The sequence below is a fragment of the Mya arenaria genome, chromosome 10 (genome assembly GCF_026914265.1).
Source record: "Mya arenaria isolate MELC-2E11 chromosome 10, ASM2691426v1".
NCBI classification, from domain to species: domain Eukaryota; kingdom Metazoa; phylum Mollusca; class Bivalvia; order Myida; family Myidae; genus Mya; species Mya arenaria.
In genome coordinates, this window is record NC_069131.1 from 19,256,269 (window position 1) to 19,280,155 (window position 23,887).

Below are 23,887 nucleotides of genomic sequence, written 5' to 3' on the forward strand. Positions count from 1 at the left end.
TGGGGCGGGCGGGGATGAAAATCTAGCAATTTATTTATACTCGCCTATAAATGACTCAGTGAAAACCTCTTCATCGACATGACTCATAACCAAACCTGACTTAGGAGTTAATGAGGGGGCGGGCGGGGATGAAAATCTAGCAATTTATTTATACTCGCCTATAAATGACTCAGTGAAAACCTCTTCGTGGACATGACTCATAACCAAACCTGACTTAGGAGTTAATGAGGGGAGGGCGGGGATGAAAATCTAGCAATTTATTTATACTCGCCTATAAATGACTCAGTGAAAACCTCTTCGTCGACATGACTCATAACCAAACCTGACTTAGGAGTTAATGAGGGGAGGGCGGGGATGAAAATCTAGCAATTTATTTATACTCGCCTATAAATGACTCAGTGAAAACCTCTTCATCGGCATGACTCATAACCAAACCTGACTTAGGAGTTAATGAGGGGCGGGCGGGGATGAAAATCTAGCAATTTATTTATACTCGCCTATAAATGACTCAGTGAAAACCTCTTCATCGACATGACTCATAACCAAACCTGACTTAGGAGTTAATGAGGGGCGGGCGGGGATGAAAATTTAGCAATTTATTTATACTCGCCTATAAATGACTCAGTGAAAACCTCTTCATCGACATGACTCATAACCAAACCTGACTTAGGAGTTAATGAGGGGAGGGCGGGGATGAAAATCTAGCAATTTATTTATACTCGCCTATAAATGACTCAGTGAAAACCTCTTCATCGACATGACTCATAACCAAACCTGACTTAGGAGTTAATGAGGGGCGGGCGGGGATGAAAATCTAGCAATTTATTTATACTCGCCTATAAATGACTCAGTGAAAACCTCTTCATCGACATGACTCATAACCAAACCTGACTTAGGAGTTAATGAGGGGGCGGGCGGGGATGAAAATCTACCAATTTATTTATACTCGCCTATAAATGACTCAGTGAAAACCTCTTCATCGACATGACTTATAACCAAACCTGACTTAGGAGTTAATGAGGGGCGGGCGGGGATGAAAATCTAGCAATTTATTTATACACGCCTATAAATGACTCAGTGAAAACCTCTTCATCAACATGACTCATAACCAAACCTGACTTAGGAGTTAATGAGGGGGCGGGCGGGGATGAAAATCTAGCAATTTATTTATACTCGCCTATAAATGACTCAGTGAAAACCTCTTCATCGGCATGACTCATAACCAAACCTGACTTAGGAGTTAATGAGGGGGCGGGCGGGGATGAAAATCTAGCAATCTATTTATACTCGCCTATAAATGACTCAGTGAAAACCTCTTCATCGACATGACTCATAACCAAACCTGACTTAGGAGTTAATGAGGGGGCGGGCGGGGATGAAAATCTAGCAATTTATTTATACACGCCTATAAATGACTCAGTGAAAACCTCTTCATCGACATGACTCATAACCAAACCTGACTTAGGAGTTAATGAGGGGGCGGGCGGGGATGAAAATCTAGCAATTTATTTATACTCGCCTATAAATGACTCAGTGAAAACCTCTTCATCGACATGACTCATAATCAAACCTGACTTAGGAGTTAATGAGGGGGCGGGCGGGGATGGAAATCTAGCAATTTATTTATACACGCCTATAAATGACTCAGTGAAAACCTCTTCATCGGCATGACTCATAATCAAACCTGACTTAGGAGTTAATGAGGGGGTGGGCGGGGATGAAAATCTAGCAATTTATTTATACACGCCTATAAATGACTCAGTGAAAACCTCTTCATCGACATGACTCATAATCAAACCTGACTTAGGAGTTAATGAGGGGGTGGGCGGGGATGAAAATCTAGCAATTTATTTATACACGCCTATAAATGACTCAGTGAAAACCTCTTCATCGACATGACTCATAATCAAACCTGACTTAGGAGTTAATGAGGGGGCGGGCAGGGATGAAAATCTAGCAATTAATTTATACTCGCCTATAAATGACTCAGTGAAAACCTCTTCATCGACATGACTCATAACCAAACCTGACTTAGGAGTTAATGAGGGGGCGGGCGGGGATGAAAATCTAGCAATTTATTTATACTCGCCTATAAATGACTCAGTGAAAACCTCTTCATCGACATGACTCATAACCAAACCTGACTTAGGAGTTAATGTGGGGCGGGCGGGGATGAAAATCTAGCAATTTATTTATACTCGCCTATAAATGACTCAGTGAAAACCTCTTCATCGACATGACTCATAACCAAACCTGACTTAGGAGTTAATGAGGAGGCGGGCGGGGATGGAAATCTAGCAATTTATTTATACTCGCCTATAAATGACTCAGTGAAAACCTCTTCATCGACATGACTCATAACCAAACCTGACTTAGGAGTTAATGAGGGGGCGGGCGGGGATGGAAATCTAGCAATTTATTTATACTCGCCTATAAATGACTCAGTGAAAACCTCTTCATCGACATGACTCATAACCAAACCTGACTTAGGAGTTAATGAGGAGGCGGGCGGGGATGGAAATCTAGCAATTTATTTATACTCGCCTATAAATGACTCAGTGAAAACCTCTTCATCGACATGACTCATAACCAAACCTGACTTAGGAGTTAATGAGGGGGCGGGCGGGGATGAAAATCTAGCAATTTATTTATACACGCCTATAAATGACACAGTGAAAACCTCTTCATCGACATGACTCATAACCAAACCTGACTTAGGAGTTAATGAGGGGGCGGGCGGGGATGAAAATCTAGCAATTTATTTATACTCGCCTATAAATGACTCAGTGAAAACCTCTTCATCGACATGACTCATAACCAAACCTGACTTAGGAGTTAATGAGGGGGCGGGCGGGGATGAAAATCTAGCAATTTATTTATACTCGCCTATAAATGACTCAGTGAAAACCTCTTCATCGACATGACTCATAACCAAACCTGACTTAGGAGTTAATGTGGGGGCGGGCGGGGATGAAAATCTAGCAATTTATTTATACACGCCTATAAATGACACAGTGAAAACCTCTTCATCGACATGACTCATAACCAAACCTGACTTAGGAGTTAATGTGGGGCGGGCGGGGATGAAAATCTAGCAATTTATTTATACTCGCCTATAAATGACTCAGTGAAAACCTCTTCATCGACATGACTCATAACCAAACCTGACTGAGGAGTTAATGTGGGGGCAGGCGGGGATGAAAATCTAGCAATTTATTTATACTCGCCTATAAATGACTCAGTGAAAACCTCTTCATCGACATGACTCATAACCAAACCTGACGTAGGAGTTAATGAGGGGGCGGGCGGGGATGAAAATCTAGCAATTTATTTATACTCGCCTATAAATGACTCAGTGAAAACCTCTTCATCGACATGACTCATAATCAAACCTGACTTAGGAGTTAATGAGGGGGCGGGCGGGGATGGCAATCTAGCAATTTATTTATACTCGCCTATAAATGACTCAGTGAAAACCTCTTCAACGACATGACTCATAACCAAACCTGACTTAGGAGTTAATGAGGGGACGGGCGGGGATGGAAATCTAGCAATTTATTCATACTCGCCTATAAATGACTCAGTGAAAACCTCTTCATCGACATGACTCATAACCAAACCTGACTTAGGAGTTAATGAGGGGGCGGGCGGGGATGAAAATCTAGCAATTTATTTATACACACCTATAAATGACTCAGTGAAAACCTCTTCATCGACATGACTCATAATCAAACCTGACTTAGGAGTTAATGAGGGGGCGGGCGGGGATGAAAATCTAGAAATTTATTTATACACGCCTATAAATGACTGAGTGAAAACCTCTTCATCGACATGACTTATAACCAAACCTGACTTAGGAGTTAATGAGGGGGCGGGCGGGGATGAAAATCTAGAAATTTATTTATACTCGCCTATAAATGACTCAGTGAAAACCTCTTCATCGACATGACTCATAACCAAACCTGACTTAGGAGTTAATGAGGGGGTGGGCGGGGATGAAAATCTAGAAATTTATTTATACTCGCCTATAAATGACTCAGTGAAAACCTCTTCATCGACATGACTCATAACCAAACCTGACTTAGGAGTTAATGAGGGGGCGGGCGGTGATGAAAATCTAGCAATTTATTTATACTCGCCTATAAATGACTCAGTGATAACCTCTTCATCGACATGACTCATAATCAAACCTGACTTAGGAGTTAATGAGGGGGCGGACGGGGATGAAAATCTAGCAATTTATTTATACTCGCCTATAAATGACTCAGTGAAAACCTCTTCATCGACATGACTCATAACCAAACCTGACTAAGGAGTTAATGAGGGGGCGGGCGGGGATGGAAATCTAGCAATTTATTTATACTCGCCTATAAATGACTCAGTGAAAACCTCTTCATCGACATGACTCATAACCAAACCTGACTTAGGAGTTAATGAGGGGGCGGGCGGTGATGAAAATCTAGCAATTTATTTAAACTCGCCTATAAATGACTCAGTGAAAACCTCTTCATCGACATGACTCATAACCAAACCTGACTTAGGAGTAAATGAGGGGCGGGCGGGGATGAATATCTAGCAATTTATTTATACTCGCCTATAAATGACTCAGTGAAAACCTCTTCATCGACATGACTCATAACCAAACCTGACTTAGGAGTTAATGAGGGGGCGGACGGGGATGAAAATCTAGCAATTTATTTATACTCGCCTATAAATGACTCAGTGAAAACCTCTTCATCGACATGACTCATAACCAAACCTGACTTAGGAGTTAATGAGGGGCGGGCGGGGATGAAAATCTAGCAATTTATTTATACTCGCCTATAAATGACTCAGTGAAAACCTCTTCATCGACATGACTCATAACCAAACCTGACTTAGGAGTTAATGAGGGGGCGGGCGGGGATGAAAATCTAGCAATTTATTTATACTCGCCTATAAATGACTCAGTGAAAACCTCTTCATCGACATGACTCATAACCAAACCTGACTTAGGAGTTAATGTGGGGGCGGGCGGGGATGAAAATCTAGCAATTTATTTATACACGCCTATAAATGACTCAGTGAAAACCTCTTCATCGACATGACTCATAACCAAACCTGACTTAGGAGTTAATGAGGGGGCGGGCGGGGATGAAAATCTAGCAATTTATTTATACTCGCCTATAAATGACTCAGTGAAAACCTCTTCATCGACATGACTCATAACCAAACCTGACTTAGGAGTTAATGAGGGGGCGGGTGGGGATGAAAATCTAGCAATTTATTTATACTCGCCTATAAATGACACAGTGAAAACCTCTTCATCGGCATGACTCATGACCAAACCTGACTTAGGAGTTAATGAGGGGGCGGGCGGGGATGAAAATCTAGCAATTTATTTATACACGCCTATAAATGACTCAGTGAAAACCTCTTCATCGACATAACTCATAACTAAACCTGACTTAGGAGTTAATGAGGGGGCGGGCGGGGATGAAAATCTAGCAATTTATTTATACACGCCTATAAATGACTCAGTGAAAACCTCTTCATCGGCATGACTCATAATCAAACCTGACTTAGGAGTTAATGAGGGGGCGGGCGGGGATGAAAATCTAGCAATTTATTTATACACGCCTATAAATGACACAGTGAAAACCTCTTCATCGACATAACTCATAACCAAACCTGACTTAGGAGTTAATGAGGGGGCGGGCGGGGATGAAAATCTAGCAATTTATTTATACACGCCTATAAATGACACAGTGAAAACCTCTTCATCGACATAACTCATAACCAAACCTGACTTAGGAGTTAATGAGGGGGCGGGCGGGGATGAAAATCTAGCAATTTATTTATACTCGCCTATAAATGACTCAGTGAAAACCTCTTCATCGACATGACTCATAATCAAACCTGACTTAGGAGTTAATGAGGGGGCGGGCAGTGATGAAAATCTAGCAATTTATTTATACACGCCTATAAATGACTCAGTGAAAACCTCTTCATCGACATGACTCATAACCAAACCTGACTTAGGAGTTAATGAGGGGGCGGGCGGGGATGAAAATCTAGCAATTTATTTATACTTGCCTATAAATGACTCAGTGAAAACCTCTTCATCGACATGACTCATAATCAAACCTGACGTAGGAGTTAATGAGGGGGCGGACGGGGATGAAAATCTAGCAATTTATTTATACTCGCCTATAAATTACTCAGTGATAACCTCTTCATCGACATGACTCATAATCAAACCTGACTTAGGAGTTAATGAGGGGGCGGACGGGGATGAAAATCTAGCAATTTATTTATACTCGCCTATAAATGACTCAGTGATAACCTCTTCATCGACATGACTCATAATCAAACCTGACTTAGGAGTTAATGAGGGGGCGGGCGGGGATGAAAATCTAGCAATTTATTTATACTTGCCTATAAATGACTCAGTGAAAATCTCTTCATCGACATGACTCATAACCAAACCTGACTTAGGAGTTAATGAGGGGGCGGGCGGGGATGAAAATCTAGCAATTTATTTATACTTGCCTATAAATGACTCAGTGAAAACCTCTTCATCGACATGACTCATAACCAAACCTGACTTAGGAGTTAATGAGGGGGCGGGCGGGGATGAAAATCTAGCAATTCATTTATACACGCCTATAAATGACTCAGTGAAAACCTCTTCATCGACATGACTCATAACCAAACCTGACTTAGGAGTTAATAATGCAAGCATTCTAAATAAGATCTATGTATTATGGTAAGGGTGTTATAAAGAAAAAAATCGCCTTATTTCCATAATCCCGATAGTCCATAGTTTGTCGTGTGATACGATTGGTTTATTTGATTGCAATTCAATTCAGCACTTATTTTGTTTTCGAAAGTCTAAAAATGGCAAATACAAATCGTCTTAACAATTGTACTGAAATAAAATGTTTAGACTTGATGTAACACCTTCGCAGATCATAAAAATAACAACATGGACATATTGCGACACAATGTTGACTAAATACGATAGCCGACGGACAGCGACTGATACTAACTAAGAGCACTTCGTGTTAAAAACGCCTTTTATGATAAGCCCATTTCATATTTCTTAGTCAAAGTTCCGATAAAACACAGCTAACAACCTTTACTACAATTTCTGAAATCGTATAGCTGTGTAACGCACTTACGCTTACGTTATGATATCATTTCTCACTGCCAGATTGTAGTGTATTCCCGGCTTAGCCGTCATGAACAAATAAGCCGCCCGCCATCATTTTCTCAGCGCACCCGCAATCATCTCCGTAAATGGATACCGGCGTCTGAGAGGAAATAATATAAAACTTCGAGTAATATCTAAACAGTCACCATAAATATCATTTGGCAAATGAGTATACGTGTAACCGCCTTTAGTTCGATTCCCAGTAGACAAATGTTGCACACAAGTCAATGTTGGTTAAAATTTGGCACACATTGCTAAGGGCAAATTAGAAACTGTATCAGACACGATCTGCACAAAAAATCGAAACATACTGTTACACGTTTAATATCCAGTTCAGACTCAGTTTTCAATATTGACAGGTCGATCAAAATAGTAAAATCTTAATCTGAAACTTCAGTTCAATCTAAAATCGTTATTGAATACGACGATGTACATTTCTATCTGAATACGATTCCGCTGATTTACATTTCTATCTGAATACGAACCCACTGATGTACATTTTTATCTGAATACGACCGCACTGATGTAGGATTTTATCTGAATACGACCACTCCGATGTACATTTCTATCTGAATACGACCCCACTGATGTAGGATTTTATCTGAATACGACCACACCGATGTACATTTCTATCTGAATACGACCCCACTGATGTAGGATTTTATCTGAATACGACCACACCGATGTACATTTTTATCTGAATACGACCCCACTGATGTAGGATGTTTATCCGAATACGACCCCACTGATGTACATTTCTATCTGAATACGACCCCACTGATGTAGGATTTTATCTGAATACGACCTCACTGATGTACATTTCTATCTGAATACGACCCCACTGATGTACATTTCTATCTGAATACGACCCCACTGATGTACATTTCTATCTGAATACGACCCCACTGATGTACATTTCTATCTGAATACGACACCACTGATGTACACTTCTATATGAAAACGACCCCACCGATGTACATTTCTATCTGAATACGACCCCACTGATGTACATTTCTATCTGAATACGACACCACTGATGTACATTTCTATCTGAATACGACCCCACTGATGTACATTTCTATCTGAATACGACCCCACTGATGTACATTTCTATCTGAATACGACCCCACTGATGTACATTTCTATCTGAATACGACCACACTGATGTACATTTCTATCTGAATACGACCCCACTGATGTACATTTCTATCTGAATACGGCCTCACTGATGTACATTTCTATCTGAATACGACCCCACTGATGTACATTTCTATCTGAATACGACCTCACTGATGTACATTTTTATCTACTTACAACTCCACTGATGTACATTTCTATCTGAATACGACCCCACTGATGTACATTTCTATCTGAATACGACCCCACTGATGTACATTTCTATCGTTTGTTCTTTAAGGAAAGTTTTTCCGCTTACAAAAATGATTTCATCAGTATTATTATATTGATCCTGCATTTTATGATAATATAAGTTATGATATGGTGGACATTTGCTGTAACGAGATGTCTATGATAACGCTTTTAAAATTACAATGCGTGGGACGAAAAATACATTTGTAAACTAATGCAGTATTAGCCAAAGTTTGACTCACTGATTCATCGTTTAAGCCTTGTTTATTGAGCACATTGATGCTTTTAGATAATTGACATTTCCTTTAATAAAGTTAGAAAGAGATCCTCGAGATGCGACACTAATTACTTGGCGATCTACGAAAATACAGTTGCTTACTAATGTTGCACTTAACCAAAATTGGATTTACGGAATTTTCGCTTGATCTTAATATACCCTACCGCAATTGCATAATTGTCTAGATCTGATAAGCGCTTGCGGAGACAGTCCCGTCCATGAAGGTCCCCCTAAACCACTGAGGTCCCTGTCGCTACCAGCACATAGAGTTCAGAGAATATTCGGCTCAGATTTCTAGAAGGCGTCGAGCGCGTGTCCACCAAAGTCGAGCATCGAGGTATTCCACTTACAAGAAAACCCGGACAAGCGCTACCAAGTCTAGACAATTGTACCATCGTTAGAGTGACCAAGATTGTAATGTAATTAAATTCATAATGATGTTTTAGCATAATACCATTTATTTAACACGAAATGTCCACCTATACCTTATGTATCATTTGTAATTTGAAAAAAGATAAATAAATTTAAATAGCCAAAACATGCTTTATAAAATGTCCACAATAAAAATCCACAAACCTGTCAACCGTATTTACTTATAAACATAATGTCACATAAAGAAAGCACAAGCATGTATTCAACTCACAGGAAACAATACAATAGTGAAACAATACATATTTATAGTACTTATACAACTTAGCTCGATTTCTGCTTCGTCCGAGTAATATGCCAAACTGCTGGTACTGAAGTGTGAGTATTGTCAATGAAAAAAATGAGAAATACTTTTTTGTCCGTAACTAATTGTGCGCCTTTCATATATATATATATGTATATGTTATATTTAAGTTAAATAATAAACCTGAAATTAAACCTTCTTCTGACTTTTTGTACTCTTATATTGGAATAACATACATGTATGTAATAACATATCATGCATATATTTTTATACATAACATTCCTTTGTTAAGTTTGTTCACAACTTTTTATATGTTGTTTTTTACTGCTATAAACTTTGTAAGTTTAAGCTGAAATAAACGTATTGTATTCTATTTCGTTTTGTAAACAGAGTAGATTTATAAATTAGTTCGTGCGTGCGTGTATGCGAAGATGCGTGCGTGTTTATGGGCGTGCGTGTGTTTGTGTGTGAGTGTATATATATATGTGCGTGTGTGTGTGTGTGTGTGGGTTTGCACACACCGCCAACTGAGGACAATCCTTAGAAATAACAGCAACGATTGAGACCATTACCGCCAACTGAGGACGGTCTCATTTGGCATTTTTTTAAGGTAGTCTCAAAGTTCGTTTTATGACTTGAAACGAAAAATAAAATCATAAAAATAGACTGTCCTCAGTTGGAGGTCAGAAGGGTCAAGTGTATGGGAAGTGCGTGACCGTCCGTAAATTTCCATTTTTTGGGCGATACTATTTCCCGGTCCCGGTCTCCTCCGGTCCCGGTCTCCTCCGGTCTCTGTTTTATAGTAGCTATCGGGCGTGATCAAAAAGGTGTTAATGACCGCGGGGGGTAATAGGATTACAAAAGATTACAGTTGATTAAAACATTAGATATTTGATGATAATTATGTCACTATTTATTTCAAATTTTATATCAATAAAACATAAAATAAATTTAGGCAAAGATAAAAACATGAAATATGCACATGTACTGAAATTAATGTCATGAATAACAAACACATTGAGTGTGTGTTGTTTTCATATTAAATTCAGTTATAAGTATACTATTGATAATAGTAATACAAAAAATAACAATGCTTGACTACATGTAAGTTATCTCAGTACTTCAGGAATTCTATTATCCTTCTTTTGTTTAACTATTGATTTTGTTGCAGCAGATGCGCTTCCACGACCAGTTGCCTTATGTATTTCTGCCAACTGATCGTCTAATTTTAATGTTTATGCCGACGCATTTCATGTGGAATCTTTTCCTGCATGTCCTATTTTCGCAAATAACTAAATTATCGACGAATTCTGGCATTTCACATGAACAGAATGTTTTTAATTTGAAATTCATAGGGATCGCGACTTTTCATTTTCTCTATAAAACGGATTTTTTTTTATTTTCTAGCTGACTAGATGTTCCCTCATTTCACTTACAACAAAATTGACGTTTGTATTTACATAGCCATTCTTAAAACAAAAATCCACAGCATTAGCAGTTGCAAAGACACCACAGGCATGTACATTTGGTTGTTATAGAAGTCGTGGAACTTTTATAAGCTGAGATTTGTTACTTTTTATAAATTAGGAGCATCGTAGTTCCACCGATCATGACGACTTTAAATAAAGATTATTGTATGTTGTAAGTTATATTTCATTTGTAAAATAGCCTTCCGAATATTTCAGAAGTTTATTTATTATCATTTTATTTTGTCAAGGAACTCTTCATAACAGGTTTATGACAATACACAATAATGTCATATCATGAAAGGTGTAAATGCGTTATGCAACGCGTGTCAGAGATTAGCGAATGTCCCTCGATAAGGGCATGATAAACGGATTAGTGTTTTTTATAACACACGCACGGCTACTGTTCGGTTCATACCCTAAAAATATTGTTGTTTATTATAAAGGCAATTTTATAGAATAAATGATTGTTATGCAAAGGCTCTAATAATCTTAATTAGAAATAATACGATGATAACATATAACCAAATTCAAAAATAAATAAAATAATCAGCATCAGATTTCTTAAACAGCTAGAGTTTTATTGCAAACTTCAAGTTGACAAATAAAATATATTCGGCTAAAGTTGTGTAATAATGACGAAGGTATTCAAATGTATTCAATGTTAGCGAATAGCACAAAATTATAAACGAAAAATGGAGACATAATGTGTTGATTACTTCAGAATGGCGCAACTTCAAAGAAACACTCTTCATCTAGTAGCTTTAATGTCTAAGCACACGCATACTTACTATAATAGGATGTTATAACATTGCAACTTTTAGCTCCAGAAAATGTGTTTGTGTACTTTTTCTCCATTCATTGATTTACTTGTTTACATGCGATGAACATTGTATAATGTTTTACGCAATAAACATATCGTATCGTATCGATATGAGTCGGATATGCAAACATGGAATTTTTCAACTGTAATCATTTATGCTTAAAAAAAATTATGTCGGGCGGAGGGGGGGGTAAACAAAAAAGGAAGAACAATAAACAACTTTGACATAACATAATTTAAAAGGTGCAATTCTAAGTTACTTCATACTCTAGCCGTCCTCAATCTTTTATGCAAAAAAACATGAGCATTTGTACTGCATCGCATCTTTCTCTACACCTTTAACACGAATTGCATAAATAGTGTATACCTATAACAAATTGCATAAATTAAGACATAATGTTTATATATTTTATACCATTTTGTTACATATAAAAACAAATAAGATTGTCAAAATCGTGTTATAAACATCAGCAACACAATCCGTTGCCTGGGGCCATAAGTTATGAACCGGGAATTATGAGACCGGATGAGACCGGATTTTACGAGGAGAGACCGGGAAATAGTATCGCCCCCATTTTTTGCCTCTTTTTTGGTCACACTCCAGTGCATTCGGAGCTCCTCGGCCATTTTTTCAAAAACAACCTCGGATGTATATGGACGGTTTACATACTTAAAAAGTGGTACGTTTAAGTCCGCTGCAAATAGATCGCGTAGTAATCTTATTTAGTAGTTAAAATTTATGACTTAACTCTTGGGAATCGTAATTATGTTTGCAATAATACACTTCAATGGCAATCAATTTAAACCGAGAGCAATAAATACAACTCTTAAACACTACATTTAATTAATGATTTTATTCAAAAAAATACGGACTACTTCAACAGATGTACCGGCATACATCCGAGGTTGTTTTTGAAAAAATGGCCGAGGAGTTCCGAATGACTCCAGTGGTCTCGATTGGCGGTGTTACGCGCATCATCAAGTGAGTGAAAAATCTGTTTTCAATTGTTAATTTACTTTATAACAATATTTTATCGTAAAATATATGTTTAAAGGTGTTATCTTATCAGTATGATACGGTCATGACCAGACGTTGTTTACTTCGATTGATATTTGAGAATGTCATATGTTTTCGCGATGTCTGACCCGGAAACGGAAAATTTCATTAAAATGAAGATACAGTGATGGTTTCTACAATTATGATGTGCCCATTAGCTGTTTATATAAGACACTATATACTTTTCTTTGAAATAGAAATTTATTACATTTTTTATGCTAATTTAAAGAATTATTATATGTCAACACGACGAGTTTTCGGAGACATTCAGTGTACAGTATTCTTGTAAAAATGAACAAAACAAGATTTAAGTTGGTCAGCTGTTATGCTTAAACACCAGCTATTCGCCAGTAGTTATTATTGAATGGTTTAATTTATTAAAGCTTATGTATCTACAAAAGCAGTGCATTAAAGCATTATGCTTAATAGCATACATCTTAGTCCAAATAATTGTACGTTGTCGTTGATGAATGATAGCTTCAGTCTTCAGAGACGGTTTTTATTTGGCGACTCTAAGCGTCCATGTCCTACCTGTTGTTTTCCTAGCCAAGAATGACAGAGCCCAGCGCTAAGTTTATTGAGCGGAAAGATAAAGGGCACCTGCTAGGTAGTTTAAATTGGTGATGCTTTGTTGACAGATCAATATGAATTAGCAACCCCTGCATTGGAAAAATGTCTTCCGGGCTTGTTAAAATTCTGAATTTTATATACAGGGCGCAGGGCTTGTTAAAAAAATTGATGCCAAGCAAAAGTTTAAGAATTCAGGCTAGTTCATCCAAAAGTCTAATATTGATGACTGGTTTCATGAAACACTTATGCACCAGCCAATTGTAACCACGGTCCACCCCAAGGTCCAATGGAATAGCCGGGACTTTGACTTTCATTCCAGCAAACCCCGGGTAAAATCCCCGCCTTGCGGGGACGAACTGATTGTTAAACGCCGACCAAATGCCCCCGCACCCCAGAGACTCTATATAAGGCCCAATCTCCGCTAAATTTGCCGTTATGACTAAACCATCGCGATCACCCGGCCCTGCGGGGGCACCTGGAAAATAAAAACACAACCCTTTTCCCCGGCTATCCCCGGTATACCCCCGGACCTGGGGGGGGGGGCGAGGTTACAATTGACTGGTGCATTAAGTGTAATAAGAGAATGGTATTGTCTAAAAATAATTCAAGTGTAACCTTTGTGGTTTAATTTAACAACGCATTGTTGTTAAGCTTGGCATAATTGTAGTCTGTGTTAGTCGAGTTTCGTTTTATTGCAATTTAATGCTTTTTTTGTGCAAAATATATTTGCACAAGTTACATGGTAAAATATGAATATGAACCTTTATAAAATTCTTCTCGAAATAAAATTTCAATACGTGTCAAAAACCCCCTGTTTTTGCACAAACCTGTTTAGACGTTATGTATTGGAAGAATCCTGTATAACACGTCTATTTTTTTAGACTAGCATACAATCATGCTTGTAGCTAACAACCATGCATGAACTTCATCAAACACGTGATTACAAGAGCCGTCGTACCAACACAAACTAGTACTTCTATGAAGTCTCACCATATATAGAGAGAAGGCGCCCCGCATATGGATTATATACGGTAGTACATATTATTTCTGTCAAATTTTACAACATTTATTGGATATCTTTTTTAAAGGTATTTTATTGATTAAGAATTGATGATGGTAAATTAATATAAAGTCTATATGACAAGCTACTTATATGAATCTTCCCATACCGCCTTAAAATACATATGTGGGGCGACCTGTCCGTATATTGCACGACTCGTATTGGTGCGAGTTTGTGTTGGTACGACTTCTGTTAGCAAACTTGTAGCCCTCTGAAAAATAAACTACAATATGATTTGAATAGGTTTTCAAGACAACCAAACCCTACCGACAAAGAATCATGACCCGATTATGTTTTTTTATGTTAAGGTGACTGTGAATGCAAAATTATTCTGTTTAGGGTACAGTGACTAACCTTAACTTTCTAATGTTAATGTTTAAGTCAAGTGTGGTCATAAGGAATTAAAACAATCAAAATCAAAAATAATATAGATCTATATGTCCAAAATTTACTGTCGCTTATGCTCAGAAGTTGTATGTGAACTGATGTGATGTTAAACACTTATCTTTAAGATACATGGTTGTTTTGCAGTCAGATTTATTGTTAATGTAGCAGAAGTCCAAAACAATATCATATTTAACGGCGTACATTTTGTTTAATTTCATCTTTATAAAAAAACTCCAAATACGATTGAATGTTACCACTAGCCGGTTGAAAGCAAGATATGATATAATGTTTATTTTTTATTTCTTTAAAAAACAATCTAAGAGTCTAAATCAGTCTTTACCATGTATATCCGATAAAATACATAAAATTCATCTTAGAGTGACTTACTGTTATATATAACAGTTAAACAGTATATAAATAGCAACAGCTTTCCAATTACAGCCAATATCTAATCAGTTGATTGTAACCAATAATTGATTGTAAAATAGAATACTGTTTAAAACAAGGAAGCATAATTAAAAAAAATGCAAAATATAATTATTATCAAAGTAGAAATGAATGTAAGTGATAATGTGCCATATAAACATTTGCATTCACATATTCTAGTGGAGGCATAATTAATTATTTTATTGCAGACAAAGTTTTTTTCTTGGCCAATTCTTACCTGATTTCTATCAAATGTTTTTTCATAAATAGGACAATCTAAAGGAAAATATTGTCGCAGAATTGGGGAAAATACATACTCACCTATTTTATATGTATAACAGGACATAACTTTGTTGGCAGAAAGTTATAGTTCAGGCCCCAGCATAAGGTGTTAACCAATGATTTTTTAGCTTGACTATTCAAAGAATAAGGAGAGCTATCCTAGTCACCCGAGCGTCGGCAGCAGCGTCGGTGTAACCACTTATATTAAAGTTTGTGTACCACTTCAAATATTTTCAAAGTCCATTGACATATGGCTTCGAAACTTTGCACGCTTGTTCACCATCATTCCCCCAACCTGTTCACAGGAAGAGGTAACTTTATCAAGCATTTTGAGAAAATTATGCCCCTTTTTCTTCTTAGGATTTACGTTAATGTTTACGTACCACCTCAAATATTTTCAAAGTCCATTGACATCTGGCTTTGAAACTTTGCATGCTTGTTCACCATCATGCCCCGACCTTTATTTTAAATGAAGAGTAATTCTTTGGTATAACGTACATGTTTTGTTTACAATTAAAATTACTTGAAAGTTTTTATTTGCCGTCAGTGCAATTGGTAAACTCCAAGGTTGCTCTGTTAAATTGTATTGAATTGTCCCCTGGTTTGAGAAAGCATAAGTGATTGAAGATTTTTGTTGTCTTTCATACGCTTGAAATATGGTGTGTTTTTCTTAACTAGGAGTTGCAAAGTGTTATAATATTGGTTGTCAGTGGGTGTGCTATAAAGAACTTCCAGTAAACGTGCCTCAAGTTTTATGAGACAAAACTGGTTGAAGTGCTTAGCTTAAATGAAATTTTATACCAGAGATATTTAAGAAATAGTTTTGTATGTGTTATTCAAGGGTAATAACTTGTCCTCAATTGGAGGTGTTTGTGCTTGAATTGTCCTCAGTTTGAGGTCATTCACACTGCACTGTATTTAGTAGTTTTTCTTCCAAGTTAAATACCATAATGTATAGTCTTGTTCTGTTTTTGATGCTTCTGTCACTTTTCAGTGATGTGATGTTTTTGTATTGCAGCTGAACATTGCCATGATGTGAATACTGTTGATACTGATGATGTGGATGCTGATGATGTGGATGTTGATAATGTTGATGCCTCCGTTGATCAACCAGGGACTAATAGAGGTACGCTTTTTCACTTACCTTTCTACTTATATGAGATGAATGGTTGCCTGATATTTAAGTAAAATTGCAATTTAATTTTGTTCCATTATAAGCCTTGAAATTTAGTTTTTTTCTTAAAGGTCTAACAGTTGCAAAGTGTTAAATATTGGTCGTCAGTGGGTTTGCTATAAAACACTTTAAGTAGAGGTGTCTCCAGTCTTATGAAACGGAACTGACTTTGAAGTTCCTAGCATAAAAGGAATTAAATGCTAGAGATATTTATGAAATAGTTTTATGTGTTGTCCAAAGGTATTAACTTGTCCTCAATTGGAGGTGTTTGTGCTAGAATTGTCCTCAGTTGGAGGTCATTTACACTGCACTGTATTCAGTAGTTTTTCTTCCATGGTAAATACCATAATGTATAGTCTTGTTCTGTTTTTGATGCTTTTGTCACTTTTCAGTGATGTGATGTTTTTGTATTGCAGCTGGACAGTGCCATGATGTGAATACTGTTGATACTGATGATGGGGATGCTGATGATGTGGATGTTGATAATGTTGATGCCTCCGTTGATCAACCAGGGACTGAAATAGGTTCTTTAATCTTTCTTATAATATAAGATGAATGGGTGCCTGTAATTAAAGTAATATTTCAATTATTTTTTGTTCTAGTATAAGCCTAGAGGAATATAGTTTTTTTCTTAACTAGAAGTTGCAGTGTTTTGATATTGGTCTTCAGTGGGGTTTCTATCAAATACTTTCAGTAGAGGTCCCTCCTATCTTATGAGACAGAACTGTTTGAAGTGCCTAGAGTTAAAGGAATTAGATACTAGAGACTTTTACGAAATAGTTTTATGTGTTGTCCAAAGGTATTAATTTGTCCTCAATTGGAGGTGTTTGTGCTTGAATTGTCCTCAGTTGGAAGTCATTCACACTGCACTGTATTCAGTAGTTTTTCTTCCATGGTAAATACCATAATGTATAATCTTGCTCTGTTTTTGATGCTTCTGTCACTTTTCAGTGATGTGATGTTTTTATATTGCAGCTGGACAGTGCCATGATGTGAATACTGATGATACTGATGATGTGGATGCTGATGATGTGGATGCCTCCATTGATCAACCAGGGACTGAAATAGGTACACTTATCTTTCTTATAATATGAGATAAATTTGTGCCTGATATTTGAGCAAAATTGCAAAAAAAATTGTTTTATGATAAGCCTTGGAATATAGTTTTTAGCTCGATTATTCGAAGAATTAGGAGGGCTATACTACTCACCCCAGTGTCAGCGTCCGGTTAGAAATTGCAATTTAGGGCAAGTTGGGATTTTCACTTAGAGAAGTCCAATACATTCATTCAATTAACTTAATACTTAACATAGTTGTTCATGACCATCAAACAATGAGGTTAGATAACTCCATATTATCCTTTTTACAAATTATGACCCCTGATTGACTATTGAACTTCGGTTAAAGATTTAGGACAGGTTGGGATATTAATTAACAACTTCTATACCCTTTGTTCAATTGACTTAATACTTCACACAGTTGTTCAGGACCATCACCCCTTTGAGGTTACATAACTCCATATTATCCTTAATACAAGTTATGGCCCCTGATTGACTTGGGTTAAACTTTTAGGGCAGGTTCAAGTTTTAGGGCAAGTTGGGATTTTCACTTATTAGTCCAATACCCTTCATTCAATTGACTTAATACTTCACACAATTGTTTAGGACTATCACACAATGAGGTTACATAACTCCATATTATCCTTAATACAAGTTATGGCCCCTGATTGACTTAGGTTAAAGTTTTAGGGCAGGTCAAATTTAAAGGGCAGGTTAAAGTTGTAGGGCAAGTTGGGATTTTAATTAAAAAAATGTCTATACCCTTCATTCAATGCCCTTAATACTTTGCATAATTATTGACGACCATCTTAGAACAAGGAACATAACTCCATTTTAACCCTTAATACAATTTATGGGAATGATTTTTTTTTTCAATTTTTCTTTTTATATTTTTTGAAAGGCACATTTTTATATATATTCTTAACCACATTTTCATAAAGGGAAAACCAGTTATTTGAATGTCAACTTGTGTCATTGTTCGGGCGGCTGGTGGGAGGCAGCGTCAAAGTCACCTTATGAATGGAATAATTTTAGCTAGGTTTGAAATAAATAGACCAAACTTGGTATATAGGAAGAGTTTATAGAGACCTTTTCTGAGATTGTGTTTTGGGCCCTAGAGTTATGGTCTAGGTCAATGTCACTGTTGCTAAAAATAGAAATATGCTTATACTAAATAACTCAAGTAAAGGTTGACATAGTGTGACCAAACTTGGTATATAGGACAAGTTTATGCAGAGCTTTCATGGATTGACTTCGCTCTATGTAACCGAACCTCAACAAGTGGTAGTAAGCCGCACGGGCGGTTACAAGAACCCTCAGGTTCGACACAGGGCAAAGGCAGGGAGGTTGGGTGTGAAGAACAACTGAGATGTTTGCATTTTTTTATACAATCTATTCAAGAATTCAAGTTCATTAATTAAATTCAAATGGAAATAACACTGTAAAAACCAAACTAACTATGAAATTAATAAATGCCTTAGATATACCTAGCTGCTCAGGCAAGCCATAATGCAACTTTAGGCTGTAAGTTTAAAACAATTCTGTTGAGTGTCAAAAATTGACAAACACAGTATAAAAAAATAAACTCCAAGTAACTTATTTCTAACTATCAAAAATCAGAGAAATTTAACATCTCAGGTACAATAATCAAGTTTTTAAATTGGAAAACCTATATGAAAAAATGTGAGTGGCCCACAGGGAATCCACGCACTACCTTAACAGAGCCCAGGAAAGTAAAAATGGTGAAGGTACCTTCAGAGGACAGATAACTTACTGAAACTAATTCAGTCGGTCTTTAAGCAGTAAGAAAAACCAATCCAAATAAAAGTAATGAACTTCTGTAGAACAGGAAAATGTAGTAACAGTTATGGTTGACATACTTTGACCAAACTTAATATGTAGGAAGAGTTTATAGAGGACTTCCATTGGATTGTGTTTGGGGCCAATCGAATCAAGGTCACTGCTACTAAAAATAAAAATATGCTTAGTACTGAATATCTCAAGTAAGGGTTGACATAGTGTGACCAAACTTGGTATATAGGACAAGTTTATGCAGAGCTTTCATGGATTGCCTTTCGGCCCCCTTGGGTCAAAGTCACTGTTACTAAAATAGATTACTGTTTCAGTTATGGTTGACATACTTTGACCAAACTTAATATGTAGGGAGAGTTTATGGAGGACTTCCATTGGATTGTGTTTGGGGCCCATGGAATCAAGGTCACTGCTACTAAAAATAGAAATATGCTAAGTACCGGTACTGAATATCTCAAGTAAGGGTTGACATAGTGTGACCAAACTTGGAATATAGGACAATATGCAGAGCTTTGATGGATTGCCTTTCGGCCCTCTTGGGTCAAAGTCACTGTTACTAAAAATAGATTACTGTTTCAGTTATGTTTGACATACTGTGACCAAACTTAATATGTAGGAAGAGTTTATGGAGGACTTCCATGGGATTGTGTTTGGGGCCCATGGCATCAAGGTCACTGCTTCTAAAGATAGAAGAAAGCAGTTGAAACTGAATCTCTTCTGCCATCATTAAAAACCTGGTTTTGTCACATCCCGCTTCTTGTTCACTTTTTTAATTTGATTGTTTTATTGTGTTTGACAGGCACATATAACATTGTTATTGTTTTCACTTCTAAGTCAAAGCGGCGTAGTCAAGCGCGCTGTCTTATAACAGCTCTTGTTTCTTAACTAGAAGTTGCAGAAGTTTTTTTATATTGGTTGTCAGTGGGTTTTCTTTAAAATACTTTCTTTAAACGTGCCTCCTGTCTTAAAGACTAAATTGTTTGAAGTGCCTAGATTAGGATGATATTTGAAACAAGAGATATTTATGAAATAGTTCTATGTGTTGTCCAAAGGTATTAACTTGTCCTCAATTGGAGGTGTTTGTGCTAGAATTGTCCTCAGTTGGAGGTCATTCACACTGCACTATATTCAGTAGTTTTTCTTCTATGGTAAATACCATAATGTATAATCTTGTTCTGTTTTTGATGCTTTTGTCACTTTTCAGTGATGTGATGTTTTTGTATTGCAGCTGGACAGTGCCATGATGTGAATACTGTTGATACTGATGATGGGGATGCTGATGATGTGGATGTTGATAATGTTGATGCCTCCGTTGATCAACCAGGGACTGAAATAGGTACACTTATCGTTTTTATAATATAAGATGAACGGGTGCCTGATATTTAATGTTTTCATGTATAGATTTGCCCTTGTTGTAAAAGAATTAGTCTTGGAATGTAGTTTTCATAATGGGTTCAAAGTGATTGGAATGAAGTGTCTTCATTTGGACATCAATGGGTGTTCGACCAAATTCATTGTCTTTTGAGGTGATGACTACATGTAGAAATTTGCTTAACAAATAAGAAATTCAAACCACCAGAGATATTAAAATCAGTTTGACATCATTCTAGTCGTAGGTTGAAGGTCATTTCACAATCTTGGTTGTACATCATTGTATGTAAATAACATTATCATTAACCGAAATGTTTAATATATGTACCTGTATGTGCTTACAATCAGTAAAGCTGAATACTTTTTTTCAGTATTATGCTTACCACAGAACAAAATCAAAATACCAGAGGTTCAAAAGACAAAATACTATGTCATTTTGTTGCAACATGTCTCTTTTAGCCTAGTTGTGTAGAGATAGTTGTGTGTGTGTGTGTTTGAGATAAATTATCTCCTGTATTAAAAACACTACACCTTCAATATTTCAGAACCAGTACTGCATTTTAAATAATAGGCATCAAGGAAATTTGAAATACCTGAGATCTCAATACAGGCATGGTGTCTAATAAAAGTAACTGGCCTCCATTGGAGGTGATATTTTTAGAAAAGTCCTCAGAAAGAGGTTTTGTTAATGTACATCAATTTCATTCAAATAATACTTGTCGAGAGACACCTGTTTCATTATTATAAATAGCATTAATTGTTAGCGTTAAGAAACATAGCAGACCTATTTGCATATATAATATGTTTTTGTCTCCATAGGTCAACTCGAAGCAGTCGTAAATGCTGGGATTGGCACAAACCATGTAAGAATCATATTGAAATTTGTAACAATTAGAAATTTCTATTCTTAAAGCAAATTTAATTTAAAAAGTGTTGTTTCTGTAAAGGAGTAAGTGCACTTTTGTGATCAGGCTTTTCTGTTGTCTTCCTTAGTGTACAATTAATTTTGTGTAACAACCATACTTGTAATCTTAAAAAAAACCTATTCAGTGTTTAAATTAGCCAGAATGTGTGTCATGTTACTGATCAGTGTAAAAAGTTACAGTGAAAATATCTAATTGTATTTAACAGAAAGGCCTTGAATTGAATCTCTACATATCAAATAAAATCCTGAAGTCAAACATGTTTAACATGGACAACAATGTATATTATATAGCACTGTAAGACATGTTGCTCAGGTCAGTGCTACAGAAAAATGAGTTTGCTTACCGTGCCCATTTTATTGTACAAATTAAGAAATCAAATAATATAAAGGTTATCAGTGAAAACACATCATTTTGAATACAGGTCATATTTATATATTGACTTGCAGAGGCACTGTTGCTAATTCCTAGACAACTTCAATTGATAAAACATGTTTTAATATAGGATTTTATGGTTATTTGTCCTAAAGAGGACTATCAAGAACACACTTTCATATTTTAGTGCTCAAAATAGATGAAAATATAGTGATTTTTTTTGTCTATGAAATAGCCTGTATTTCTGTGTTTTAGGAAAAACGAACAGCCACAGTCAGAACACCTTGGAGCTAGGCTGAAGAAAACGTGGTAGAAAATGGCCTTAAAAAGTGTTTTAAGCTTAATACTACCCCAAAAATAAGTTAGAATGTCTTGAACTTATAAAGAACTTATAAAGAAGTATCCAATTCTTGCCAGGCGATCAAGGACAATGGTGAAAGGGTACATTAGAACAAGGCAACTGGCCTTGCAATAGGCTCATCAAAAAGCAAACAACTAAACAAATAGATACACAAAATTATAGAATAGACTATATTGCATTTTGATTTAAGCTTTATATCTGAATACCATCAGTGATTGACATTTTCTTTGGATATTGTTCTATTTTTATTTATTTTTTAACAATTAAAAATTTGAAATTGAATATGGTAATAACTTGTCCTCAATTGGAGGTGATTTTGCTAGAATTGTCCATGATGTTTGTGGTCATTTACACTGCAGTGTATTCAATTGTTTTTTTTTGTTCCATGGTAAATAATGGTGTGTGGTATTGCTTTGTATTGAATGCTTCTGTCACTTCTCAGTGATGTGATGTTTTTCGTGTTGTTGGATAAATTGATGAAATGCAAATGAAATATCATCATGTATGAACATGTCAAACAAAAATGTATTAACTTTCTTCTGTTTGCTATCAAAACGTTTAGTATTTGTTTGGTTGAATTGTATCTAGAGCCAATGAATGAAGATTTGTTTATTTCTTAAATTTGATATGCATTAATTTTTGTAAAAGAAAATTTTTCAGAAAAAAGTATCTTGGTATTGTGATATGCCTTGGCACCTGTCAGGGCTGTGGGCATCATGCAGTATTTTACCTAGGACAGTAACTAAATCACTTCATATTTAAATAAAACTTGGTTAAGATGTTGCCAGGGACAATATGCATGTGTACATCAAGGGGCATAACTCTGGCTTTAGTTTGTATTGAGTTATGCCTCATTTTCGAAGGGAAAAAACAGACGAGCGCTGGTGTTCTCTTCATGGCGCTCTTGTTGACCTTGGCAAGATCAAGGTTCAATGTTGAAATAAGATATGCCTTGTAAGTTATTTTAACTAACAGGGGAAAGTCTGACAATCAAGTTTAGACTTTAATAGCTTTAATAGTGATTGTTGTGTAAAGTGGACTTTCAACATATTTTATCATATAAATAAAAGTATGAATTCTGCTCTTTGGAGATAAAAATCATCTACTTTCCGGCTATTGATAATTATGTACTTATTTCACATATCCGACAATGTTATGTATCCGAGGTTCTTTTGACATGTATTTGTATCCATTTGTCTACATTATACTGATTACTTAGTATTGATATA

The 23,887-nt window shown here is 36.4% G+C and overlaps 1 protein-coding gene across 2 annotated transcripts; it reads left to right on the top strand.

Moving 5' to 3' along the window:
* The first annotated feature begins 13,396 nt into the window (after window positions 1–13,396).
* Window positions 13,397–23,517, top strand: LOC128205107 (serine-aspartate repeat-containing protein I-like). Of its 2 annotated transcripts, XM_052906539.1 has the most exons (7): window positions 13,397–13,466; window positions 16,603–16,710; window positions 17,175–17,282; window positions 17,734–17,826; window positions 20,857–20,964; window positions 21,819–21,862; window positions 22,553–23,517. In XM_052906539.1, the coding sequence occupies exons 1-7, from the start codon at window positions 13,412–13,414 to the stop codon at window positions 22,589–22,591; spliced, it is 555 nt and encodes a 184-aa protein (XP_052762499.1). In that variant the 5' UTR covers window positions 13,397–13,411; the 3' UTR covers window positions 22,592–23,517. The 2 variants fall into 2 exon arrangements, with proteins under 2 accessions (XP_052762499.1, XP_052762500.1); XM_052906540.1 differs by lacking the exon at window positions 17,734–17,826.
* The last annotated feature ends 370 nt before the right edge of the window (window positions 23,518–23,887 follow it).